The following is a 26864-nucleotide window of genomic DNA, read 5'->3' as shown; positions in this document are numbered from 1 at the left end:
AAATCTAGACTGTACACAAGGAAGAGGAATTACACTAGTTTAAGGTGTGGGGCTGGTTCCATGCTCAGGAACCAAGGATGATTTGAAGGGCTGGTATCTTGCGAACTACCCACCCTTGAATTGAATCTTGTATGCTGCTGGGAATCCAATCAGCGATAGGACATGTTTCTAGCCCTAGTAGATTGTGAGGTATCAGGCTTTAAAATCACAACATTCTGTTTACTGACTTGTTTTTCTCCACAGCTTGCATGCATAAATGTCAGTTATGACATGACTTTAGTAAACAGCTAGCACTGAAAACCAACTAATTGTACGGATTGTAATCAGGGAATTCCCGCTTCCAAATGGGGCAATGGATTAATCTCCAGCTGTCACAATTTGTGAGATAATGGCTGCCAAAATTATCGGTGGAGGGAAAGCAAGGTGGGAATCGGAATGCTGTGATTTTAAGATCCTGTATTGTACAACCTGCAAAGGCTCTGGTGAGACCCTCTGGTGATACCAAGGGATTTAGTAGGCTCCTGAACTTTTTTTTCCTCTCCCTTCTTCCCCTGATTAGAAGGCCCTGTTCCTTGACTATTTGTTCAGACCCTGTGCAGAAAGCCTGCGATGATCTCTGCTGTACAGGAGGAGCAAGTGGTGAGGAGTTTCTCTGAAATCCAACCTGGGATGCAGCTGGCTGGTTATGTGAGGAACATTATGTCCTATGGAGTGTTTGTGGAGTTCCCATTTGGTCTAGCCGGACTGGCCCCCAAAGCGGTAAGCTGGTTGTGACTGTCCCTCTTAAAGCACCATGTTTGCAGGCCCAAGAAATGTGGCTCTAAGCAGGGCTAGAGGGCAGATAGACTGCAGGTCTCCTGCACTCACGCTGCCCAGCCCACTGGGAGTAAAAACTGCTGCTGGGGTTGTATTTATAGAGTTCTAGGTGTCTCCGTGATATGGGAGGGAAGGGGCAGGAAAGAGCATGAAGGCAAATGGGGATGCTACAAGCGCTGAAAAGAGCCCTCTTTCCAAATCACACCACATCTCCCCCACCACCTGTCTGCTGGCATATCTGGGACTGCAATGCAAAACGCAACTGCTACAGTGGGTAGCTAGCACCTCATGGAGGAGATCGGGAATTGCGACTCCTCGGTTCTATTCCCAGGCCTGCCACTGATCTGCTCTGTGACCTTGTGCCAGTCACTTAACCTCTCTGTGCCTGGGGGATAATACCTGCCAACATCAGAGAGGGGTTGAAGCTTAATTGATGTTTGTAAAAGTACTCTAAAGCACTCTCATGAAAGGTGCTATAGTTTAATAGGATTGCTAAGCAGCTGCCTCTGCTGACCTCTTTTCCAAACAGGACATGAGTGACAAGTTTGTGACGGACACCAAAGATCATTTTGTGGTGGGACAGACGGTGGTTGCCAACGTGACAAGCATGGACGAGGAGAAGCAGCGTATCCTCTTGTGTCTGAAGCTGTCTGAGGTCGGCTCGGAAGACCCCGCTGCTGAGAGCTTCTCCTTCCTGAGCCAGTGCTTTGAGGAGATGAAGGAGGTCAGGGACATTATGCGCAGAAGAAGTAAGTTTGGGAACAGAGCCGCGAAAGCCATTCAGGTGATCACGTCATGACACTTAGCACTAGAGAAATAATGCAAGGCATAAACTTCCCCTTTGCCTTCCATATAAGAGAAAGATCAAAGCAAGCAATGGCTTAACTTGTGAGCCCGGTTTGTTAAGAGAGGAGGGTATATAGAATGAGTCCAGGCCTTGAAAGGCTACAAACAGGAACAAAACTTTCTGGAACTCTTGTCAGGAGTGGACACAAGTAGCAAACCAAGAACCAGGCTGCGCTCCCATTGTAAGTCTGTGGGAGTTGTGCTGTTGATTTCAGTGGGAGCAGGTTGAGGGCCTGAGAGATTAAGAACAGAGGATTAAGAGCTATGATATTACTAGCCTTATGCTGAAATAGAATAGAAAGAGCCAGGGAGACACAATGGGACAAAACTTGGTGCCTGCTAGTTCCTGGGAGGCGGGTGAAGAGCAGAATCCTCTGAGAAGGTCACTGGACCTTTCCATGCAGATTTATCCGATCAGTACTTCGATACTGTGGTCAAGGATACAGTAAGGAAAACCACATTTAAAAGAAAAAAAGGGGAAGGCAAAGGTGAAATCTACCTAACAGAGGGGAGGGGTTTGCGGTGAGCCAGCTTGTTCGTTTGCTGGGGGAAAATATTTGCTGGCTGCCCCGCAGCCCAAGTAGACAGGGAAAGTACTTCTGTGTCTCTGAATGGCTGCTGTGCAGTCCTCGTGTGTGTACCAACCACCTACCGCCCAGACCTGAATGCCGTGAGAGCCCTGGTCACCTGTACGTAGATGCCTCTCCGCATACAGACGCACGTACTAAAGGCAGGAACGTTTGTGAGAGGGTATAGAACTGGTTTGTTTAGAAAAGAGGCACTAAATAAATGCACCAGTGCTTAGATACCAAAGTGAAAGGCACCGTAGGAAATACAGATCTCACATACAGACCATAATAGACTGGAAATGCACGAAGAGGGAATTAGCTGATAATTGGATAAGACCTGAATTGGGCTGCATGAATGCTATATGCCATGCCTCCAGGAAGGCCTCGTTCAGTTATAGGTTAACAGTCCTGGGACAGTAAATATCTCTAGTGATTGTCAGTGTGGTTTTGAATTTTTAGTTTTTCATAAGTGTTTCTATTGGGATTAAGTTTTAATCCTATTTGTGTGTTGGGGGTCTAAACTATCTAATTCTATCCCTTTTTAAAGAAGGGCATAAAAACTCATACTAAGCAAAGGTGAATCCTGCTTCTTTGCTTCTGCAAAAGATACAGTGGAAATAAAATAACTCTCTACCTTTTCCCATTCTGTCGGTTTAGATCATTCCAAGGTGGCCCAAAACCTCTGTGGATTGATGCCTGGGCAGAAACTTGAGCTGGTCGTTCAGGAAGTGAGGTGGGATGGCTCAGCATTCTTTAACGGCAGCTGTGTTGCTGGGCTGACCGTAACAGCCACTCGCTATCACGTTGGAGGTTAGGAATTTCTTTTCTGGTCTTATTTCTTTGTGTTTCGTCGTCACTGGGTGGGATACACAATTGTCTCAAGCTGCTTTGTCTGGAATGAAATAAATTGCTGATTAAACCGTGAGGGGTGTTACTTATTCGTGAGAATGGGATAGTCCAGGTGAGGGCTCCTGAGTTTCTATTTCTAGCTCTGCCACTGATCCAGAGCATGGTTTGGGGCAGGTTGATTAAACCTGTCTGGGACTCTGTTGTCCTGATCAGTAAAATGGGGATAGTACTCCCCTACCTCACAGGGTTTCTGTGAGGCTTAATTAGTGCTTTGAGATCCTCAGATGAAAGGTGCTATAGAAGGATAAAGTATTAATGAACAGTTTTTAGTTTTTTCCCCTTCCTCCTTTAGGAGCTGGAATATGTTCAGTTGCGGCATAATTTTTCTCTTGATTCAAGTAACTTTATTAAGCAAAACTGCAATTTCAAATCTATTTTAATTCAAATAATAGCCCAGAAAAGTTTTTAAACAGAGCTGAAAATTATCCTAGGCATTCAGAACAGTTTTTAACTTTGTTTTATCATTACTAACGTGTGTGTGTGTGTGTGTGTGTGTGTGTGTGTATACGTACACACATACACCATATACAAAGTTTCCATAAAAGTATTAGCAAATTTTACTCAAGCCTGCATTTGTTGCCTTTTAATAGACCCATTTGTGTTTAGTTACAACCTTTTAATCTGGATATTTATTTTGTTCAAATTCAAAATAATGATAACCATACATACAACAGGCAGTGTTACCTAGTGGAAGGAGCACTGGCCTGGGATTTGAGACCTGAGTTCTATTCCCAGCTATGCCACTGGCCTGCTGGGTGACTTTGGACGAGTCACCTCCCTGCTCTGTGCCTCAGTTTTCCCCCTCTTTAAAATGGGGGTAATGGTACTGACCTCCTTTGTAAAGGACTTTGAAATCTCCTGATGAAAAGTCCTGTATACAAGCTAGGTATGATTATTATTTATTGTAAAATTGACTTGATCCTGCTGTTAGGTTGGCTGTCATTCTCCTCCTTCCCCCCCCCCCCTCCAGTGAAAGGATAACGCTCCCTCAACATTAGTGGCATGGAGAAAAAGTGTGGATCAATCCCTTTTTTTTTTTTTTTTTTTTAACATGTGCTACTGCACATCTGGCTGCTAGTAGTAACCGTATTGTGAATGGGTCCTTCCCTGACTCAGTAACCTCCTCTGGACTGTGAAACAGTTTTACTAATGCTAGCATGTTAATAGTAGCTCAGATTGTCCTTGAGCGTGCTGCCCTTCGGCTTTGTCACACCCCAGGGTCATGACTGATAGAAATCCTTTGGGGCTATCAGCAGTTAATCTTCTTGTTTTTATAGACAAGAGTTTGGTCGCTGGTCAAAAAGCAAGAGTCTTGGTTCTCCATGTTGATGCCCTCAAATCAGCAGTTCATGTCTCCCTTCGAGAAGAGCTGTTGAACCCAAAAGCCAAACGGGTACGTCTAGCTTGTGTTCTCTTATTAGGTCTCATGTGTTTCTGTCCCTGTGCCAGGTATGCATTTACCTGGGTAATGGATTTTAAATAATGCTCAGGTGGGAAATGTTTCACACTAGTGGCGGTGGGCGGGGAGAAGGGGCACGAATGCCTTAGCTTGGAATCCAAAGTTCCTGCAGATAAGTCACCATCAGTCTCTGTTTGACAGTTAATGGAAAACTCCCAGCACCCTGCTGTCGTGCAGCATGTAGCAGAAGAGTTTGCCATTGCCTCATTGGTGGAGACAGGTCAGCTGACTGCCATTCCCGTGGCCTCTCACTTCAATGACACATTCCGTTTTGACTCGGAGAAGCTGAAGGTGGGACAAGCTGTCTCTGTAACGTTAAAAACCGTGCTGACGGGTGACCATGGTGTCCTGTTAGCAGTGCAAGGCCCAGCAAAGAAAAGGGCTTTTATAAGGTCCCGGAAAGAGTCGGAGACAGTAGAGGAGGGTTTGGCTGCAGTGAAACACTCCCTGTGCTTAGGAGATGTGGTCAAGGGAACTGTGAAGTCCGTCAGACCTACCTATGTGACAGTTGCCATTGATGACAAGCTAATGGGCTCCATCCACACGTCCCAGATCCTGGATGAAGTCCCCATAGGCTCCTTTCCAACATCCAGGCTGAAAGCTGGGCAGAAGGTGACTGCCCGGGTCATTGGAGGCCGAGATGTGAAGACTTACAGGTAGAAAAAAAGCTTCTATGTCTCTTCCAGGGGAAGCAGGCGGTGAAGTAGTAATTTTAGTTCAGATTAACCAGGTCTCTTCCTCTGTATTGTCCAGGCATTTCGTATCCCAGCTGTGCCTGCTGGAGGTGATGAGGCCTTAAGGGAATCTTCCCCTGTCATGTTCCATGCCCCGACTTGCGGGGGGGTCAATACTGTGGTGGGCTAGCACATTATACTTGTATCACTGCAGATGGGCATTTTATCCCTGGCTTAGATCACAGGTAGAGAGTCTGGGGTCTGCCTTAGTCAAAGCTCCCGTTGACTTCCAATGGAGCAGGAGCTAGTCCCGAGTGAAAGTTAAGGGCCTGATTTCAGAGGTAACGAAACTTGCAACTCCAATCTAATTTCAGTCGAATTTAGGCACCTTATTCCCTTAGGTTTATCCAAAAACCCCGGTCTGAGTGCCTAGCACAGCTGGTCATCTCACAGATCCCATTTCAGAACCCCACTGTGAGGAAGGAGGCTCCTCAAATGTAGGCTGAGAAAGAGGATAACTCTACTTTGGGAAACAGAGCTAATCTGCCCAGGGTTTGCCGCCAGGACCGGTCCGGCAGTGGCTCTGTTACAGAGCCAGCACCGGGGATGGTGCCCTAGCAGTGTCTCATTTTGGAGTGGATGGGCGTGAGGAAAGGGCTGAGCACCAGAACTAGGAGGCTTAGTTTTAAGAGTGCTTGGCCTTGTGCTGTGCTGGTAACGGGCCGGGGAGAGAGACGAAATTGAATGGTTTCCTGTGTTGCAGGTATTTGCCCATTACCCATCCACACTTCACTCAGTCCATTCCAGAGCTCAGCATTCGACCCAGGTAAGAGCCGCAGATTCTGTACTCGCCTCCTGCCCACCTGGGTTAATGTTTGTAAAGCGCCGTGAAGATGGAAAGTGCCAAGTGCCGAATTCCACCCTGTCAGCTGTTGCTGGGGGAACTGCTGGCCCTTTGGGGAAGGGAGAAGGGTGGCAGCATTTGGGATCCACAACCCCTGCGTGCCACAGAGCTCTGCTCTGCAGAGGCTCTCTTGCCCTCCAGCCTACGGAGGATACGAGGAACAGGCCAGGAGCCAGGAATCTGCGAGACAACAGGACACATAAGCATATCGCTCCCTTCTTTCCAACTCTCTTCTGGCCACTACGAGTTAAAGCTCCTACTGCTCCTCTAACACACCCTTGAGCTGCCTAGCATGGGACATGGGTCAGACCACACCCTAGTGCTTCTCTCTGCATTGGGGGGACTTGCTTTAAACTGTGGGAGTTCCTGCACTGTGCAGAATAAGGGAAAGAGAGTGGGGATGACCTTTACAGGGATGCTGCCCAGGGGATATTTCATCATCATAAACAGTCTCCTGGATTCACAACGCGTCCATGCACTGCCTAGAGCTGGGACCCTGGGACTGTAATATTTTTCCATCTGCTCCTGTCTCTACCCTTTGCGAACAGTGATCTGAAGGGGGATGGCGGCACAGCTCTGAGCCCCAAAGGAGGCAAGCCCAGTGAGCGGCTCAGGCCCTACAAAGCTGGGCAGACGGTGACCTGCTTTGTGAAGAAGGTGAGATTTGGAGGCTTCCAAAATAAATGCTGGGAAAGGACCAACGTAGGGCCTGGTTCCAGCCCGTAGTCTGAAAAATGCAGACGTGCCAGTAAAATGCTGGATCGGTGCATCCAAAATCCAGCCCTAGTCTTTGACGACGGAAGGAAATAGGAAGAAGCGGAGGAGACGGGCTGGCATCACAGCCTGTTAGTCTGCATGCAGTGCCCCCCCCCCCCCCAGTGCTCCAGCAGAAGGTCATTTTTGGGGGAAAGCTCCCCCAATTCCAAATGTGCCAGATGCTGGAACACCTGAGCCTTTGTGTGAGAATCACTGAAGTGTAGCAGCAGACCCTGTAGTAGCAAGATATCACTGGGGCCAATTCATGGTTCCCTCCCACCCAAAAGACCTCTCTGGTAAGGTGGATTCTGTCAATATCTGTCTGCAGAGAATTCCAAACGCTGATTCCCCTCTTCGGGGAGACTCCTTCCTCTCCTCTGAGAGCACAAAGACGCACCTCTCCTGTCTCTGAGTCCTAATCAGTAAGCGATTGGGATCAGGGACGGAAATGCTGGGGGAGGTTTTCTGGCTTGTGGTATGCAGGACACCTGGCTAGATGATCATAACTGGACCCTTCTGGCCTTGATCTGTGAATTTTTTCTCTCCAACGAATCCATGAAGCTTCTTGTAAGTCTAACATTCTCTTCTGTGGCTGGTTGGTTCCCTCTCAGTACAACGCCATAAAGATGTGGCTGGAGGTGGACGTCACCCCTGAGATTCGAGGAAGAGTTCCCCAGCTGCTGCTTTCCCTTAACCCCAAGGTAAGTCCTCGCCAGAGAATCAAATGCACAAAGGTTTTGCACACACGAGGCTGCAAGCACCCAAACACAAAAATGTCTCAAGCAGCCTCCAACCTTTTGGTTCTTCTTTGCTTCCTGATCCTGTGGCATAGCTGGGGCTGGGCACGCGCTTCCTCTTTCTGCCTGGATAGTTACTCCATAAGGAGTATTGCTGACTTGGTTATTTTTAGAGAAACGTTAGATTGTGAACGTCATTAGTTGTTTCCCTTTTCAAAGGGGAACTGCAGAGGTTCCGAATCAAATGCCAGTTCGTTAGCAGAACAAATCATATCTGTTTGCCTCTTAATAATTTGGAAATCGGTTCCTTGCCGAGCGAGTCCTTTTACCCTTCTCTCTCTCTCTCTCCTCCACCCCGCCACCTTGTAGACTAACTCACTGTGCAACCTCTTTCTCTTTAGAGTTGCTTTTTTTATATTGGCAGCAAGATAACTAATATAATAATAGCTAGCTCTTACGTAGGGCTTTTCAGCAGTAGATCTCAAAGCATGTCGGCATCATTAGCCCCATTTTACAGACTGGGAAACTAAGCCACAGGCCCCAGGTCACCCAGCAAGCCAGTGGCAGGGTTGGGAATAGACCCAATGTCTCCTGAATTCCAGTCCAGTGTTTTGTTTTGTTCTCCATGGGGCCAGGCTGCCTCCCTAAAACGTGAGCAGTTAGAAATGCTGTGTTTACCGCTAGATTTATCCAGCGTCACAGTGACATTTCTTTATCAGGGTTTAATAGACACGCAGAAGATGCCTATATGCCAAGTGTAGCTCTCGAAATGTCCTGAAATTACCTTGGTTAAAATCAAGATGAGTGGCTGAAGTCCCTGGTAATGAGCAAAGGACTCTCTCCCCTCAGGTCTTAAAGCATCCAGAAAAGAGCTTCAAGAATGGTCAAGCTTTGTCTGCAACAGTTACTGGCACAGATGCCTCTGAGACCAACCTCTGCCTGTCACTTACAGGTATGGTAAAACCTCGTTATCTGCAGTACTCTGCCTGTTAGAGTTCCTCCATCTGCTCGGTAACTAGAAATGGTCCTGGACTGAAACCGTGGGATCAGAACGCTGCAAGCCGGAGCCAAACTTTGTGTCTTTATCCTGGGCAGAACTAACACCCTGAATCTGGATCCAGAGTTCAAGGTGTTTTGGTTTTCAGACTCAGCCTGTACGTAGAGGTTCCAGCCTTTAGACTAAAGCAGCAGTTCTCCTTTGAGGTGTGTCAGGCAGGGTCCTCGTCTCTGCTTTCTTCTGAAGCAACTTGGTTTCTGACTGATCTCCATCAGACACCAGGTGGCACACAAGCTGTTCACCAATTACTATGGGTCTGGGTATAATGGGTCCAGGGTCATATCTGGGAGGAAGGGTTGTGAGTGGTTGAACATGGCATCATTGTTACAAAAGGGATTGTGAACTGAGAGAGCCGCGCAGGCCCCACGGGGCCAAAAGACTGGGGGGGATGGTGGGTGACTGGGGAAGTAAAGCCAGACCTCCTTTCTATCCACTTGACTCCCTCACCCCAAGTGTTCAAGCTTGGAATATCTTCACCCTTTTGTGGGGTCCGGCTGAAATAACCCCTCTGAAATGCCCGCGCTCTTGGCAGGAGTCCACTCGCTGGCGGAAGGAACCGTCACCCTGGGCACCGTAATGAAGGTGACACCACACGTCGGCCTGACCGTTGCACTTCCCTTTGGAAAGACCGGCAAAGCCAGCATCTTTCATCTGAGCGATTCGTATGCTGAGCAGCCGCTAAAGAACTTCAGCATTGGGAAGCTCGTCAGGTCAGAGATTCTCCTCTTCTCCTGAAGTCTCTTGTTGCCGCCACAAGTGGTGGGGGGGCTGGAAGACTCCTTCAGTAGTGACGAGATCCCCAGTGGGTTGGTTGGCAGCAGCACTGAGGGGTTTTCCTTGCATTCCAGCTGGAGTGTTACCCCTTCTGGGGCAAATGGTAGAGCGTGAGAGGGCATATAGCTCTTTGGCTCCTCAGGGGGAGAAGGTTGTAACCTTATGTTTGTATCTGCTTGGGGCAGCCACCCGCTTCCTGTGTGCCCATGTCCTTCAGTCCCCTTTTCAGACCCCGTTTCTTAAAGAAGAAGGGTGTTGCAGTGCTTAGGGTGCTAATTTGGGACTTGGGAGACCTGCATTTAATTCCCAGGGACTTTGGACAAATCACTTACACCCTGTGTTCCCTCTAAGCTGCACTGCCACGCAGCAGCGTCTCTAGGGCCGCAAAGGTGCTCAGGGCTTCAGCAGGGAGAGGCACCTCTCCCCCGGCCCCAGGCCCGGAGCTGCTGCAGCCAGGGAGAGGCGCCTCTCCCCTCTTTCAGCCCAGGTGCTGCTGCACGGAGATAGGGCTGGGGGGAGCCCTCTCTTTCGTTCTCCCTGCTGTGGCCCCAGGCAGCCTGCACCCCAAACTCACCCCCAACCTCATCCCTGGCCCCACTCCAAAGCCCACACCCCCAGCCGGAGCCCTCACCCTGTCCCCCAACCCTGAGCCCCCTCCCACACTCCAAACCCCTCCGCCCCACCCCCGCCACACACCACCCCCATATTGGTGCACATAACAAAATTCATTCTGCACGTGCATGAGAAAAATTAGAGGGAACGTTACTTACACCCAGATATTAAAAGGTATTTAGGTGCTGCTGTGCTCAGTGTTGCCATGCCTAACTGATTTAGGAGCCTGTCTCGTTTTCCAAAAGAATGTAAGCACTTAGGTGCCAAAATCCCATGGGATTTACACTCCTAAATGTCTAAATCTGGGCCATGGCGTCTCTGTGACCGAGTTTCCCCATCTCTAACATGACTTCCCTTCCTCACAGGGCTGTTGTGAGCGTTCAGGATTGTGAGATGCTCAGATACTAGGGTGTAGGTCGCTAGGTTGTTTTCTTTCACAAAACCTTCTCAGCTGATCTCCTAAATCATTGTATCTCACTGGCCTGCGTAGACTGCAAGTGCTTCAGAGCACTGGGTTCTTAGTGCACCGGCTACGTTTCATGCTGCTATATGAAGAATTTCTCTGCTTCCTCTGTGTGACTTTTTTTTAATCTGTTCAAAAGTTTCCTGTTTTCGTGCCTCTCCCACATCTCCAGGTGTTGTGTCCTATCCAATGAAGACAACAAAATAGAAATATCTCTCCGGCAATCCAGGTAGGTGCCTTTGCATTGAGAGTGGTAAAAAGTGCAGTGAAACTTGGTATTCATTTTTTTATCCACCCTGAAACCCATATTTACTAGACCAGCCCAATGCATGTGTTCAGATTACATAATTAGCCTGATAGCCCAGACTTTGTAAGGGATGAAGATTGCTTTGGACGCTGCGTGTTCATTCTGCATAGAGGATTTCCTGTGTAGTGGAGAATGTGAGCATGTCTGGTTCTGACATTCACACATTTTATTTATAAGCATTTTAGGCCTGACTGAGTTTCCCTGCTCCTCTAGCTCTGTCCACACAGCTGCATTTGTACATGTGTTCTGTGTGTTTACCTTTCCTCCAGTGAACTTATTTAGACCTAGTTTAAAAAAAAAAAAAGTTTCCCATAGCGGAATTAGCAGCATAAACATTTAACCTCAAAAATGCAGGTGGACGTTTTACTTTTTAGAAGAAACGGCAGATTAAGAGCTTGCTTCTTTTTAAGTCTGTCTTGCTTTGTGCCAGTCGTGCATTGCAAACACGAATGATGGCATCAAAGTACCCGGTTGTGTCCACAGATCAGGTTGCCGGACACATGAATGCACATGATGGGAGGCTGGGTTAAAGCCTCTCTGGGGCAGGAGGACACAAACCCCAAATTTTCATACAACCTCAATCAGTGCCTTTGCCCCTTCTTCTGGCACTATCTTAAAAGTATACCAGGCCAAGGGGTTAGCCACAGTACAGTGACATGGATCGCTGTATAGTGCTGTGTACACTCTGTAGCTGGAAGAAGATGCAGACGGTGCATGTCAATAAACAGGAGGAGAAACAAGGATGTTCTTGGCCCTTCACACGCCGTAAAGGGATCGTTGCTTTCCAGTCTCCAGCAGTTTGGGTTGATTTTTCAGGACCCAGCAGAGTACAGACCATTCAGTTGCAGTGGGGATTTTCCTTCTTCCCCCCTCTTTCTTCTAGGACCAATCCAAAGAGCAAAAACAAAGTGGAAGATCCTGAAATGACCCGTATTGAGGATGTTCGGGAAGGCCAGTTGGTTAGAGGCTATGTCAGATCTGTCAAGCAGTCGGGTGTGTTCTGCGGGTGAGTAGCACGTGGCGAGAGAAGTACAGTGGGCCGGGTAGGCCCGAGGTCTGTGTGTGCATGCTTGTGTTGTGTTTACAGTTCCAGAATTCAAACTTCTGCAGCGTCTCTGACAACCGACTGCCACTTTCTCAAGTGGGTTTCATTCTGTACATCAGAATCGTTGGTGTTTTTTGTAAGCTTGTGAAGTTTATGTGAAAAATGTTGTACTGTCTAATATGGAGCTGGTCATATGGCAGGCAAGTGCTGTGCCAGCATCCTATAACCGTGCCCACAGTGTCCCTCAGTCCCAACCTGAAACATCTCCTGCTGCTCCCATCCTGCCCGTCTGGCTCTGCCAGTGTCCCTCCAGGCTGACCTGCCGAACTCCCTGCTCTTCTGCTCCTGTGTCTTGCCAGGGGTGGAGCCCGCCCATAGTGATGGTGGTTTGGTGACGTGTATCAGGCCCCATAATATAGCTGCTGTTATGGTGAAGCTGCTAACGTGTGATTCTGACTCTTTCTTCTCAGTTTGTCCAGCTCAGTTGTGGGCCGAATCCAATTCCACAAAGTCGTCCCCTTCTTCATACCGAAACAATCCCTGTATGAGCAGTACATGCCGGAGGGGAAGTTCCTCACTGCCAAGGTCCTCAGGTAGGTGGGAGGCCCCCCCAATGAACTGGCAGATTGAGGGGACAATGGGGAGGGGCAGAAGAACAGGTGACAAGGGGCATGCGCAAGGGGGGGGCAAACAGGGGCACCCCCAATAATCATCGTGGGGCACAGAACTTCTCCGGCCCCAGGGCTGCAGAGGCAGGGAAGATGGATCCCCTGCCGGGCCAGGGCTGGGGCAGGGTGGAGGGAGGGAAGATTGATCTCCAAGTGGGGACGAGCTTCTGTGCCCCCCTTTCCCCGATGGTCGGGGGAATGGAGAGCCTGTCTTACTAGAGGAGACTAGGAGAGCTTGGTTTGTTTAGCTAAGGGCTCCTCTAGCTGGCGAGTTAATACGTGGCAAGCTGGCACGGGAGTAGATCAGTGCACACGTGGGACCTTTTCGTGCACGGTAGCAGGGTCCACATGGACACTTAGTGCGCAGCAGGCTGGCGCACTACGGATTGCACCCCAGCTTGCTGAGCACTAACTCGCTCTCCAGACAAGCCCTGGTGAAACGAAGGCTGAGAAGGGCTCTGACTCCTCTCTCTGTAAATACGTCCGGGGGATGGGGGGTAAACACCACGGAGGGAGGAGAGCTATCGAGGCTAAAGGACAATGCTGGCCCTAGAATAAAGGGGAATAAACTGGCTGTGAATACGTTTTAGGCCGGAAATTAGAAACAAGTTCCAAAGCGTTAGAGGAGCGAGGTTCTGGAGCAGGCTCCCCCTCGGAGAAATGGGGGCAGACAACCGAACTGGTTTTAGTTTATGAACTGGATTATGTGACAGCAGAGAGTGAGGAGGTGAGCCTGCGCTCTGATCACTTAGATGCTAATTAGGGCCCAGGAGAAGCTGAGTGGGGGTAATTATCTGATGGGCTGGGTGGGCTAAACATTCATTTGGCCTCATTAGCCCGGAGCTGGTAAAGGAGGCCGAGGAAGGAAGTGCAGGGAGGGAGGAACGGGGCTAGCTGGTTCCAGTCAGACAGGGGCCTCAGCATAGGGAGATCTCTGTTCCCCTCTGGTCCTGCTGAGTGGGCTAAAAACTCAGCAAATATTGTAACTAGGCAGGAGCATGCGGGACTGTGGTTATATCGGTGAAGGGGAGTTGAAATGAAGTGTCAGTGAGGGCACAGCCGGTGGAGTCCATGCGATTTCTGCAGGGAAGAGGATGGAGGTGGAGACGGGCCCCTGTTACATGGGTTACCTGCAGTAGCAAGGGAGTGAACTCGGTGACCCAGGAAGTCCCTTCCGGTCCTATATTCGTAAAGCTCGGGCAGCATTCCCAGCAATGGGAATATCCCTGGTTTTCTGTTCTCTCCCCCCTGGAAACGTGCCGCAGTGTAAATAATACAGAGAGCCATGTTGAGCTCTCCCTCCTCCCTGAGGACACTGGGAAGCCAAGCGTCCTGCCCGAGTCGCTGGGCCTGCCGCGCTGTGACAGAGACGAGGGGAAGGAGAAGAGAGAGGAGTTCAAGAAGGTGAAGGCAAAACAGAAAAGAAGAGTCTCGGAAGGCGAACAGGTACATGCACGTAGGGGGATTGTCCCCCAGATTGGGGTGGGTGGTTGTGCTGAGCAGGGGGGGCAGAAATGCATTCCCCTGGCTTCCGTCCGCTTCACCCTCAAAGCGGGACATGATGGGTGATAAAGGTTCAGCTAATTTTTAATGGAAACTGACATGAAGTTTTTACAGAACAGAAAAAATAACTATGGTCCATAACTCTCCTCTGCCACAGACAGAACCCCAAATCAGGCTGCATGAATGGCAGCATTCCTTTGTCTGAATGGGGGTGTCTGACTGCTAACAAAGAGGCCTTGAACCTGGGACCTCTGGATCTTAAAGCTTGAGCCTCAACAGCCTGAGCTAAAGGATCCACCTCTGATAGCCAGTGATGTAGCAGCCTCATCAATGTCTGTATGTGGCCCAGCCACCACTGGAGGGGGATGGAGTGCCACACTGGGAGTGGGGATTGCATACACACCTCTAGACAGCTCCCCTTGGCCACCACCCCTAACTGTGTGTGATTGGGAGAAGAAAATCTCTGGTCCCCTGCCTTATGTTCTTGTATCTTGAGTTTTCTGGCAGGCACCTCTGCACAGCACCTGCCAGAATTCGGCCCATAATAGTTGGCTTGACCATCTGCCCCGTGGATTGAGGCCTGCCACACTCACGACTTTTTTCTTTTGTGACTCATGTTGTACCTTGTGTCTCTGGGTGATTGGGAAGGCGGTGACCGTTATTCCAAGGCCTCTTCTTTCTCTCTCTGTAGCCAGTGTTTGATCTTTAAAATAGAATCCTGTTACAGTCTCTTTCCAATGGCTCACCCTTCCCCCCGCCTTCACTGCAGGAGGTGAAGCCAAGGAAAAAGCGAGCTCGCCTGACGGACGAGGATGACAGCGGCATTGAGGTCTTTTGCCGGGAGGAGGAAGAGGAAGATGAGGAGGAGAATAAAAGGAAATCCAAGGTGAGGGTCTACAGAGGAAGAGCCAGAGCCCAGAAGAGGAGAATATGAACAAGCAAAGGGGTGTTCAGGGTGACTGTGATGGGGGCTGCTATGGGGTACATGGTTGTGAAGCCCATTGAGATGTCAGGCCAATTGAGATGTGTCAGTTTCAGAGCTTTGGCTTTGACCTGCTCTGCGTGTGGTTGCTGGATCTCTTTACACACAGATAAAAGAGCTGGGCTCCTCCTCCCTGTGCATAAAAGGACCTGCCTCAACAATTAGCAGGCACGTGGCTCTTTAAGAGTTTGGTTACTAGTGGCCTGTAGGGAGGCAGCTCCATGTACTGGAACCAGAGCCCTGAAATCCAGAACTGGAGTCCTGTAGCTTTCCATTTTTCCCACAAAAAGCCATCACCTTGGGGTGATGCAGGGAGTTTTAAACTGGGTAATAAAGATTACAAGGTCTGGTCTGGTCAGTGCTGGGAAGGGAGACCGTCAAGGATAAGCCAAAGAGATGTGGGTGATTCTCCTAGTCTCTCTCGCCTTTCTGGCCACTTGGATATTTTGTCATCTCCCACAAGAATAGGGGTGTTAGCTCCACTGGCCTGGCCAAATCCAATCTGGGGACTAACTGCAGTTACAACTAGAGACAGTATGTTTACTTCCTGTTCTACTCTGCCATGCTGTCAAACAGCCATCATGCTCCACCCCAGAGGTGCTTGCATTCCAGTAGTAAATGAAGTGACGGTTATCTCTATAAAACATAGTTGGGGGGCGGTTTCAGGATGAAAGTGTCTATATAAATGTGAACAATTTATTCTCATTGCTCCAGAAGACTATTGAAATTCTTCAGTGAGCCTGTTTTTCTCACTGCTTATCCCTCCATGGACCCCGTTTGTTATGGCTAAGTCACTCTGACAGGGCGGGGGGGAGACAATTTCGGGTGTCACTTTGGTGGACAGTGCACAGGCTAGAGCAAGGTGGGGTGCAGGCAGCAGCTCTACCTGCTCCCAAGAGAAGCCTGGAATATAAAACAAGTAATATCGTCTGTTGTGCTCCTTCAAGCAGGAGACAAAATGTGCAGAGGCTCCAAGGCTGCAGGTTTCTAGTGGCTTCACTTGGGACGAGGGTTTAAATGCCTTGGAGGTACCAGTATTGAATCGGAAAGAGGAGAGCTCAGACAGCGAGGAAGAGGACGACGCACAGTCCACGGTACAGTGTCCTGGACAGCGCTGCCTGGGTGGGAGCTGCTGTAACTTGCCTTCTCGTCACTTACTGTCTTCGTATCGGTAATGTGCTGAGTCTTGTGTCAGATGGCAAAGGCTGTGTTAACCCAAGGGACTGTCTTCACCAGTCAGATCTTATTACGGTCTTTTAAGGTGTGTGGATAAACCTAACCATCTCCAAAGAGAGAGGAAGGTGACGATCTTTGAGGTATAGCACAGGCAGGTGCTGTGCGAGCTGAGTTTCCTTCTACCCATGCACCTCAACCCCTGTCCTTCCAGTCCTGAGCCACACCCAGCCCCTGATGTTCTGCCAATGCACCTCAGTCTTGACCTGTAACACCCCAGTCCTTCCAGTCCCTGGCCTCTCCACAGCAGACAGCTACGCGGTGGCAATTGCACTGGTAAACAGCAACCACTGGGCTTGTGCTGTGGAAAAAAATGTAGGATGAACTCACTTGCGAGTGGAGTTAAAGTGTAAACTCTGCAGTCAGAGGTGCAAAGTTAGGGAATTAGCTCAGTCCCTTGATGTGCTTTATTAAGGGAAACGAATCCCCCTTCCCCCTTGTGACTCCGTTCTTCTGAGACGCAGCCTCCGGGTGGGGTTTCAAAACTCTCCAGGTTTCATTTCCCTCTCTAAAAAATTGGCCCAGTCTGTTGAATAGATGCCCCCCAGGATGCCTTAGTGTCTGACCATCTTGCGTACATCATTCCTTTGTGGTGCTAGATGGTGCTTGAGGTATTCCAAAGTGACACTGCCTCTTGTTCTCACCCCTTGCCTGCTTCAGAGGAAGAAGCAGACGAAGAAGGAGAAGGAACAAGAGAAGCAGAGGGTGGAGAAGGAGCTCTCCAAGATCGAAGCCGCCCTGATGGACCCCAATCGGCAGCCCCAGACGGCAGACGACTTTGACCGCTTGGTGCTGAGCAATCCCAGCAGCTCCATCCTGTGGCTGCAGTACATGGCCTTCCACCTCCAAGCCACGGAGATGGAGAAGGCCAGGGCGGTGGCGGAAAGGGCCCTCAAAACCATCTCCTTCAGGTAGAACGCTTCCCCCCCGGCATGAGAGGGCAGCAGCTTGATGTACACGTGCACGGGCATCTAAGCTGCCTCTAGAAATGGAATGTAGGGAACACCAGCAGCCTGGGTGGGGAACAGCCCCAGTAGCCCCATAGTACTCAAGGGCTGCAGGTCTCCGCTTGCCTTGTTCGAGGGAGGACTCAGGCTGAACCGCTGCAGTGACGCTACATGGGTCTGCAGCCAGCCCATCGTGTGTTGTGATCCAGTTAGAGCTCAAAGCTACGCAGGGCCCAGCCTGGGCATTGCTAGGATGGGAGACGTAAGGGGACAAATGGGTGCTGCAGAAAGAGCAATTGATGATTCCATAGATGCCCAGTCTTAGTACTGAGCCAGTGCCCCAACGTGGTGCTGTGGTTCTCTTGTAGATGAGACCTAATGCTCTTTTCTGGCTCTCTTCCTGAGAGTGAGGGGTGTTGTCCTTGGTCCTGTGGGCTTACTTCAGCATGAGTAAACACATTCTGCCTCCTTTATATTCTCCAGGCTGTTTCAATTGGCTACACAGTTCTTCCTCTCTTACAGTGTGGTATTACTGTGCACCATAAAACAACTACCACACTCCGCCCCAGAGAGGGCCGCATTTCAGTGGTGCAATCCCTTAGCCAACCTTACAGGCGTGTTGGGGCTCAGCTAATGTTCGTAACGGGTTTTGAGTTCCTCCAACAAAGTTCTTGTCCTGTTTTGCTTTCAGGGAGGAGCAGGAGAAGCTGAACGTGTGGGTAGCTCTGCTGAACCTAGAGAACATGTATGGCACGGAGGAGACACTGATGAAGGTCTTTGAGAGGGCTGTTCAATACAATGAGCCCCTGAAAGTCTTCCAGCACCTGGCTGACATCTATGCCGGCTCTGAGAAATACCAGGTGGGTGCCTGGACTCCTGATGTGCTGAGGAGCAGGATCCTTGCTGCTCACCACCAGGGCAGGAGACGAGCTTTTTTTTTTTTTTTTTCGTAGAAAGTGCCTGGCCGAACCCAGCGTTTGCTCCCCAGTTGTGTGTACCTAACTGCCGGCCCGCCGGAAAGTTATGGTGCAGGCCTACGTGCGCCGTTGGGAGCAGCAAGGGAACTTCCCATCAGTTTTTCTTACATGGGTCTTCCCCACGTAGCATCTGCCTGTTAATCTGTTTCCTGTGGTGCATAATAAGATGATCTGTCTGTTACCAAGATTTGATTTCCTCCAGGCCTTCTGAATTTGGCTCTCCTGAAAGGGTGAGGGACCCAGTCGTGCTGATTCGAGCTGGATATAATGCAGGTGCTAGACAAGTTTCCCACTCAGCTGTGCCAATGCATCCCAGTCCTGACCTTGCAACTGCTCCTGCAGTTCTGATCCTGGGCTTGGCTTGGCCTGGCAGTGATAGATAGACATGCCAAACTGACCCTACAGACCCAGGGGGAAACACCAAACTCAGTGTCACTTAAGCTCTAAACCTGTATCTCATTCCCAGCGTGCAGAGATGAAAGGCCCAGTGTGTTCACTCTGCTCCAGGGATACTGTTTCCTACGTGGTCAGAAGCCACAGACAGACGAGTAAAAATCCACCCTTGTAGGGAGGGAGCATGAGTAGCTGAGCCAGGCTCAGGCCTGGGAGTCGGGAGACCTGGGCGCTGTTCTTAGCTTGGCAGTGAGTTGCTGTATGAACTGGGGGAAGCTGCTCCACTGCTCTGAATTCCAGTTTCCCCATCTGTGTTTTAAAAGGGGCGGAGCTAATGATACTTCCCCGCCTCTGTAAAACGCACTGGAGACTGTACGCAGCAGAGCTAGGCAACCGTTGCTATGCCGACATAACCCGGAAGTGTAGATGCAGCCTACAGCATCACAAGGGGTTTTTCCATTGGTGAAAGAAGATGAAGCAACCGAGCAGTGGTAGCTATGTTGACAGAAGCATTCTTCTCCTGACATAGCTGCGTCTACACTGGGGGTTAGGATGGTGTAGTTGTGGCACTCGTGGGGGCGGGGTGGGGGTGGATTTTTCACACCCCTGCCTGATGTGGCTGTGTCGACCTAAATTTTAAGTGTAGACCAGGCCTTAAAGATCATGGCTGGAAAGCTCTCCAGAAGTGCCAGGCTCTAGTATGAGGTTGCGTGATCCAACCTGATGTTAGACTGACCTCTCCGTCCCTCTCTGGTATCTTTCCAGCAAGCTGATGACCTGTACAACACGATGCTGAAGCGTTTCCGCCAGGAGAAATCCGTGTGGTTGAAATACGCCACCTTCCTCCTGAAACGGGGCCAGGTGGAGGCCACGCACAGGCTCCTGGAACGCGCCCTCAAGGGCCTGCCAGATAAAGAACGTAAGTGTCCCAAGGCTGGCTTCTCTCCCACTCCATGTGTCATCCTTCCCCATTCGTTGGGTTCCCGTTTCTCAGGTGGCTCGGTTGATCTTTGGTATCCTGCCGTGCTAACAGCTGGGAAGAAGCAAATAGGTCTGCAATCTCCTGATGCCTGGCAGCGATGGGGAGGGGAGACTTTTGGCCAGGATGCCAAAGCCAACCCTCCTGGAACACACTAAGCCATGGGGTTGGCTCGCACAGAGTAGAGAGGACCTCGTTTTTTAAGGTCTGAAAACCCCCACTCAAAGTCAGCTGCTCTGCATGTGTGTTCTGCTTCTGAAGGGGGAAGGGTTGTGAGTAGGCCCTGCTGGGATTTGAGCTATGGCTCCAGGGAGCCCTGGAGGGTTGAAACCCGAGAGACCAACGCCTAATACATCCCCTCCAGGAGAGAGCGGAATAAAATGCTGAGATGGGAAGTGAGCTGCAGTCAACTGGGGATGCAGATCCCCATCCCAGCAAAACCTCTTTTTCTTAGCAGAGACTAAAGGATTGGCCACAGATAGCATTGTCCTTGGAGCTGTGCCAGCCTCTTGCTTGGCTATTTGGCAGTTGTCTGTAGGTGTTTGGGGGATGGGTGGGAGGGGATGGAGAGGGGCAGGCACCCTTGCTGGTGTGTGCAGTGCCCTGAGGGGTGTCTTCTCATTCTAGATGTGGATGTGATTTCCAAGTTTGCTCAGCTGGAGTTCCACTTTGGGGACCCCGAACACGCCAAGGCCATTTTTGAGAGCACGCTGAGCAGCTACCCAAAACGCACGGACATCTGGTCCATCTACATAGACATGATGATCAAACACGGCCGCCAGAAGGAAGTACGGTGAGTGCTTGAGACGCAGGGTGGCGGCAGGTGTGTGTGTGTGTGTGTGTGTGTGTGTGTGTGTGAGAGAGAGAGAGGCTTAAAATGCCCCCATGCAGGGAGTGTGGATACCCTGCAGTACTGGGCAGTATGGAGGATCCCAGAGCAACAGCGAATCTGTGTTACATGGGGAAGGCAAATGGCTCTGGGCTCATCTTTGTTGGAAAGGAGGAGACCTTCAGGGGCCCAGTGGGCAGACTTGGATGGAGCTTTCACCGCAATGCCGAATCCAGAAACTAGCAAATCTGATTTAAATCTTCAGGACCCCAGCAAGATCTACACAGCATGTAGGGAAGTACTTCTGCGTGTCTCTTGACCTCTTTTTAATCTGTGCTTCTCCAGTAACTGATTCTGTATGTCTACGAGGCTGAGAGCAAGAGGCCACGACTGGCTGAGGAGCAAGAGCCTAGTTAATCTCTTTATTTAATGCTGCCGCTCTTTCTTCTCCAGATGCGTGTGGCTCATAGAAGAGCATATTCATCTCCCAGCCTCCAGGCTGGGTTGCCCCTTAGCAAGGATGTGAGATTGCTCCTTCGTACGCAAAGTGATAGCGAAAGCTGATCAGCCCTTCCATTTTACATGGTCCCTTAGTTAGCCTTCGAGGGATTAGATTTTTATTGGTAGATATTGATAAACATCAGCTTCACCACACACACAAACCAATGAAAAAATATTTCCATGGATGATGATCAAAATTTCCAGATAGACAGAGTAAGAAAAATGCTGCTTGAAAACTTATTAGAGTTTCATTTAAGGCTACCATATATACTCGTTCATTAGCCTGTTTGTTTATAAGCGACCCCTCAAAATGGATAGGTAAAAATAGCAAAAATTGCACGACCCTTTCATAAGCCGACCCTATATTTCAGGGGGTGGAAAACATTGGCTCCCGGCCCGTCAGGGTAAGCCACTGGCGGGTCAGGACGTTTTGTTTACTTAGAGCTTCTGGCCATTTCCCGCAGCTCCCACTGGCTGGGAACGGGGCCACAGGGGGAGCTGAGGGGCTCCGTGCCTGCAGACGCTCCAGGTAAACAAAACGACAACGTATTAGATATTCAATTCAATGATTTTATAGAGTTTAAAATCATCAAAGTTTGGTGTAGACCCGTTTATAAGCTGTTCCTCACTCTTTGATGTGTCACGTTCTTACCAAAAATATTCGGCTTATGAACAAGTATATACGGTAATTACTTCATGTATTTTGACATGATGTTGACAATTTGTGCTTTAACAGTTATAAAGCTTTAACTTTTTGAATCTCAACATCTACTGTCATTAAATAATTACTGTCTGACCCTGTCCCCGGTCTGATCTCCCCCACGTAATTACCCACAACTGTGAACATTTAACTTAATAAAATATTTATAAAAAAAAATGCTTAAAGCCCATAATTGTGCACAACTGTAAAAATTTAGATACATAAAAATGGGGGGGGAAATGCTTAAACAGTAATCAATATTATCAGTTGAAATTATTAAAAAAATAACAATTGAATTCTGCCAAGTCTACCCTGGGGGCGAGAAGGGCTACATTGTCATGAGCTTGGAGCTAGCAAAAGGAAATCCTGCTTTGCACAGTGTGTAGGCAATCTGGGACCATTCCCTGAGCTGAGTTGCATACTGTGCCTGGATTTTAGAGGAACGGCTGTATAATCTGGCCAGTAACCGTGCAAGCAGCGAGGAAGGGGGTTATGAAGCCTGCTGATTCACAGGGCTCTGACTGTTCATTCTACAACAGGCTGAGTGCATGTACTGCGTTTCCTTTGCCTTCCCCTGAAGTACGACCTGTCCTGCCCATTGTTCAGAGGCAGGATATCAGGCTTGCGGGTCCAGTGCTGATCCATGTTCTGAATGGGTTTTTGATTCTTGCAGGGATATTTTCGAGCGGGTCATTCACCTGAGCCTGGCAGCAAAGAGGATGAAGTTTTTCTTCAAGCGCTACCTGGATTACGAGAAGAAATACGGCACGTCGGAAACCATCCAGGCTGTGAAAGTAGCAGCGCTGGAGTACGTAGAGTCCAAGAGCTCTCTTGCCGAGAGCTAACTCCCAGAGCAGAGAGACTCAAATCATGTTGCAGACTCTGTGTATGTGGTGCTGGAGATGGAGATCCACTGTAGTGGGCTGCCTGTGTCCATGACTAGTGCGTTTCCTGAGAGTACCAGCAGCTGGCTGGATTGTCCAGGACCAAACTGAGGCCGAAAGAAGTAAACATTTACAGGAGCGTTCCATCTTGCCCCGCTAAACAACAGACTTTTTAATGTGTGGATGATTTTTGAATCTAGTTATTTAAGTGCTGATTGTTTTATAACTGGTAGAAACCGCTGTCCTCTGTACTGCTTTCCAGTCGAAATGGGGAAATTAGTGACTCCCCATCATTAAATGCAATGATCTGGCATAAGCTCCATTCTCTTTCCTGCCCCTACCCCCTCCCACCCCCCTCCCCCGCGACACACACACACACACACACACTCTTCCCAGCATCGCTCAGAATGTTCTCGCATTCCACCTGTTATGGTGTCTTTCAAGATTTGTCTCCAGTGCCTTTGTGCTGCCAGCAATTTAACACAACCACCTGCCTGATTCCTCTAAAAGCCTACGGCCATCCAATTAAACTTGAACTGGTGCTCCTGAGCAACTCTAGGGCGACAAACATGGCTTGTGACGGACAGTAATTAGAAAGGAGACTGCCTCAGCAGCAGCTGTCTAAGAGGTCATTAAACTGAGAGAAGAAACCAAGTGTTACTTGCTGAAAAATAACCAATCCCATTTTAACCCTTTCATACTTGGAATAGAACTGCCTATCTAAGGTTCTTATATGGCTACCATCAGCGTAGTATCCGAGCCCTTCTCAGTCTTTGATGAATTTATCCTGACATCCTCCCGCTGAGGTAGGGCAGTGCTGTTACCTCTTGTACAGCTGGGGAGTTGTGACACAGGTGGAGTGACTGGCCCAAGGTCGCACTGGAGGTCTGTGGCAAAACAGGGAATTGACCCCTCATCTCCTAAATCCCAGACTTTGCAGGATGGTCCAGTGGTTAGGTTGCTGAGTCCAAGGGGCTCCTTGCAAACGGTGACTCTTTGAGAACATTTTTCACCAAAAGGGCCAAAGACGATCATAACACAAAGAAACATATCTCCCTACACCCCCATTGCCAGCTGCAAAGGAAGCTGTGACTTCCCAAGCCACATTAGGTTCCTGCCAGTTCTTTTGTTAATTAATATTTGTCTAGGACATGTTCCAGCAAGTGCTGAGTAAAACCTTCCTGTGCGCTCCTCTTATTAAATCCACTTAACTCCCTAAGAAGAACAGTATTGTTAGAAGCCACTAGTATCAGGGAGCCACTGGTTCTTTTGTGTTGCTCCAGCTGAGGTGTTATACATCTACTTGAAGAGCCTAATGCCAAATGTCGCACCCTCCTTCATGAAAGAAAATGTGACCTCTTCCCTTTACTGGAGAATAGTCCACCAGCAGGATCTCTCGTTGTTCCCTTCCGAATCTGGGTACAGTCCAAAGGCTCTTAAGCAACATAAGCAGTCATGAGGTAAGATGATCTCATGGGTTAGTAACTGGTTAAAAGACAGGAAGCAAAGGGTATGAATAAATGGTCAGTTTTCACAATGGAGAGTGGTAAATAGCGGGGTCCCCCGGGATCTGTACTGGGACTTGTGCTGTTCAACATATTCATAAATGATCTGGAAAAAGGGGTAAACAGGTGGCAAAGTTTGGAGGTGATACACAATCACTTAAGATAATTAAGTCCAAAGCTGACTGTGAAGAGTTACAATGCGATCTCACAAAACTGGGTCACTGGGCAACACAATGGCAGATGAAATTCAACGTTGATAAGTGCAAAGTAATGCTCATTGGAAAATATAATCCCAATTATACATACAAAATGATGAGGTCTAAATTAACTGTTGCCACTCAAGACAGCGATCTTGGAGTCATTGTGGATAGTTTTCTGAAAACATCTCAATGTGCAGCGGCAGTCAAAAAGGCTAAGAGAATGTTAGGAACATTAGGAAAGGGATAGATAATAAGACAGAAAATATCATAATGCCACTGTATAAATCCATGGTACGCCCACACCTTGAATACTGAATGCAGATCTGGTCGCCCCATCTCAAAAAAGATATATTAGAATTTTTAAAAATACAGAGAAGGGCAACAAAATGATTAGGGGTGTGGAACAGCTTCCATATGAGGAGAGATGATAAAGACTGGGATTGTTCTGCTTGGTAAGGAGATGACAAAGGGGGATATGATAAAAGTCTAGATAATCATGACTGCTGTGGAGAAAGTAAATAAGGAAGTGTTGTTTACCCCTTCACAACACAAGAGCCAGGGGTCACCCAATGAAATTAATAGGCAGCAGGCTTAAAACAACCATAAGGAAGTACCTCTTCACACAATGCCCCGTCACCCTGTTGCCAGGGGATGTTGTGAAGGCCAAAAGTATAACTAGGTTCGAAAAAGAGTTAGATATGGAGGCTAGGTCTATCAATGGCTTTTAGCCAAGATGGTCAGGATTGCAATCCCATGCTCTGGGTATCCCTAAACCTCTGACTGCCAGGTGCTGGGACTGGACAATGGGATGGATCACTCAATAATTGCCCTGTTTTGTTCATTCCTTCTGAAGCATCTGGTGCTGACCACTGTCAGAAGACAGGACACTGGGCTAATTGGACTATTGGTCTGTCCCAGTATGGCCGTTCTTATGTTCTGTTTTTACGCGCCTTCTGCCCATCTTTCATCCCTTCCTTTTTATGTAGAGAAGGAATGAGCATCAGAAGGCTGTCACTGATCAACATCAGCCCAGGTTGAGCATCATCATCTTAGGTTGGTTCTGTGGCCCCACGGTCAGGGGGGTTAATCTGAGGTGTGGGATTATGGGCCCTTCAAAATGTGTTAACATTATTGCAAGCTAACTTTGTGATGCTTTTGTTTAACCATTAGTAAGAAGGGTGTGGGTTGTAATTAGTTGAATCTAAGATTAATCTGTGATCTTTAAAGCAAATTTGTGTTTGCTCTTTTCAGCCATTACAGAGGCAGTGGAAATGAATCTTGGCTACACTGCCTGTTTTTTTTTAATTTTTGCCCAGTTTATGGACCTCTCCCGAGAGAGGAACAGGCTGTTTCCTAACTCAGTTTTGGGCTCCCTCCTTCATTACAAAATCCATGCTGAATTCCTTGTTGATAACCAGCAGAGCCCATGGCTAGAAGCTGCTGGAGTGGTGGGGTTATTGCTTGCGATAGCCTGACTTCCTGACTCAGCTGATGGGCATGAATAGCAATTACTCATTATGCTAAATCCTGACTTCTTTCTATTTGTCATGCTTTTATAAGCGTCCTGGTTGTTGTCTGTTGTAGATCTCCTCAGAGAGCTGCATAGAATGTCTGCACCCCGAAGGAGAATTAAAAAACCCAACTCAAACACCTTAGCAAAGGGGCTGCCATCACTTCTCTTCCTGCCAGCACGTGATGTATAGCAATGACAACCTGTGTGTATTAGCACTAGCAGTCCGTGAGATGTCCCCCAGTGCCCGTTTCCAATTGCTAGCCATGCTCCTGCTCTTCTACTCACAAGAGAGCACAGGGACAGAGCAGGGTCCGGTCTTCCCTGCACCCACTGCATCAATCCCCTGTAAAACCTGCACCCAAATCAGTGCAACAACAGTCCTGATAGTTGGCAGGACCGGCTCTAGGCACCAGCAGAGCAAGCACGTGCTTGGGGCGTAGGGTGACCAGATGTCCCGATTTTATACCATGAATTGTCTCGATATTTTGCCCTCTGGTGCACAGGCGGAGGGGGCTCCTGCCATGTACATTGGCCAAACCGGACAGTCTCTACGCAAAAGAATAAATGGACACAAATCTGACATCAGGAATCATAACATTCAAAAACCAGTGGGAGAACACTTCAACCTTCCTAACCACTCAGTGACAGACTTGAAGGTGGCAATTTTGCAACAAAAAAACTTCAAAAACAGACTCCAAAGAGAGACTGCTGAACTTGAATTAATATGCAAACTAGATACCATTAACTGTGGTCTAAATAAAGACTGGGAATGGTTGGGTCATTACACCAATTGAATCTATTTCCCTATGTTAAGTTCTCCTCACACCTTCTATGGGCCATCTTAATTATCACTTCAAAAAGTTTTTTTTCCTCCTGCTAACGATAGCTCATCTCAATTGATTAGACTCTGCCTGTTGGTATGCATACTTCCACCTTTTCATGTTCTCTGTATGTATAAATATCTCCTGTCTGTGTGTTCCATTCTATGCATCCGAAGAAGTGAGCTTTAGCTCACGAAAGCTCATGCTAAAATAAATTTGTTAGTCTTTAAGGTGCCACAAGTACTCCTGTTTTTTTTGCGGATACAGACTAACACGGCTGCTACTCTGAAACCAGACACAA

The 26864-nt window shown here is 48.7% G+C and overlaps 1 protein-coding gene across 2 annotated transcripts in view; it reads left to right on the top strand.

The window, feature by feature from the left end:
• The window catches only part of PDCD11 (programmed cell death 11), a 45583-nt gene extending 22743 nt beyond the window's left edge, over positions 1-22840 (top strand). The window contains exons 16-36 of one of the 2 annotated variants that reach the window (XM_045022936.1): positions 589-759; positions 1346-1565; positions 2889-3041; positions 4418-4533; positions 4741-5255; positions 6037-6099; positions 6726-6834; positions 7545-7634; positions 8520-8622; positions 9260-9437; positions 10749-10805; positions 11767-11889; positions 12399-12521; positions 13862-14042; positions 14869-14985; positions 16032-16175; positions 16975-17225; positions 17953-18121; positions 19397-19550; positions 20238-20403; positions 22314-22840. In XM_045022936.1, the coding sequence (XP_044878871.1) occupies positions 589-759; positions 1346-1565; positions 2889-3041; positions 4418-4533; positions 4741-5255; positions 6037-6099; positions 6726-6834; positions 7545-7634; positions 8520-8622; positions 9260-9437; positions 10749-10805; positions 11767-11889; positions 12399-12521; positions 13862-14042; positions 14869-14985; positions 16032-16175; positions 16975-17225; positions 17953-18121; positions 19397-19550; positions 20238-20403; positions 22314-22485 (3375 nt within the window). In that variant the 3' untranslated portion in view covers positions 22486-22840. Of the gene's footprint in view, positions 1-588; positions 760-1345; positions 1566-2888; positions 3042-4417; positions 4534-4740; positions 5256-6036; positions 6100-6725; positions 6835-7544; positions 7635-8519; positions 8623-9259; positions 9438-10748; positions 10806-11766; positions 11890-12398; positions 12522-13861; positions 14043-14868; positions 14986-16028; positions 16176-16974; positions 17226-17952; positions 18122-19396; positions 19551-20237; positions 20404-22313 lie in introns of both variants that reach the window. The other variant, XM_045022934.1, reaches the window with a different exon arrangement.
• Positions 22841-26864: the final 4024 nt, after the last annotated feature.

The sequence above is a fragment of the Mauremys mutica genome, chromosome 7 (assembly GCF_020497125.1).
Source record: "Mauremys mutica isolate MM-2020 ecotype Southern chromosome 7, ASM2049712v1, whole genome shotgun sequence".
Taxonomy (NCBI): domain Eukaryota; kingdom Metazoa; phylum Chordata; order Testudines; family Geoemydidae; genus Mauremys; species Mauremys mutica.
The sequence above is the reverse complement of the archived record's forward strand: the minus strand, read 5'-3'. Positions and strand labels throughout refer to the sequence as shown.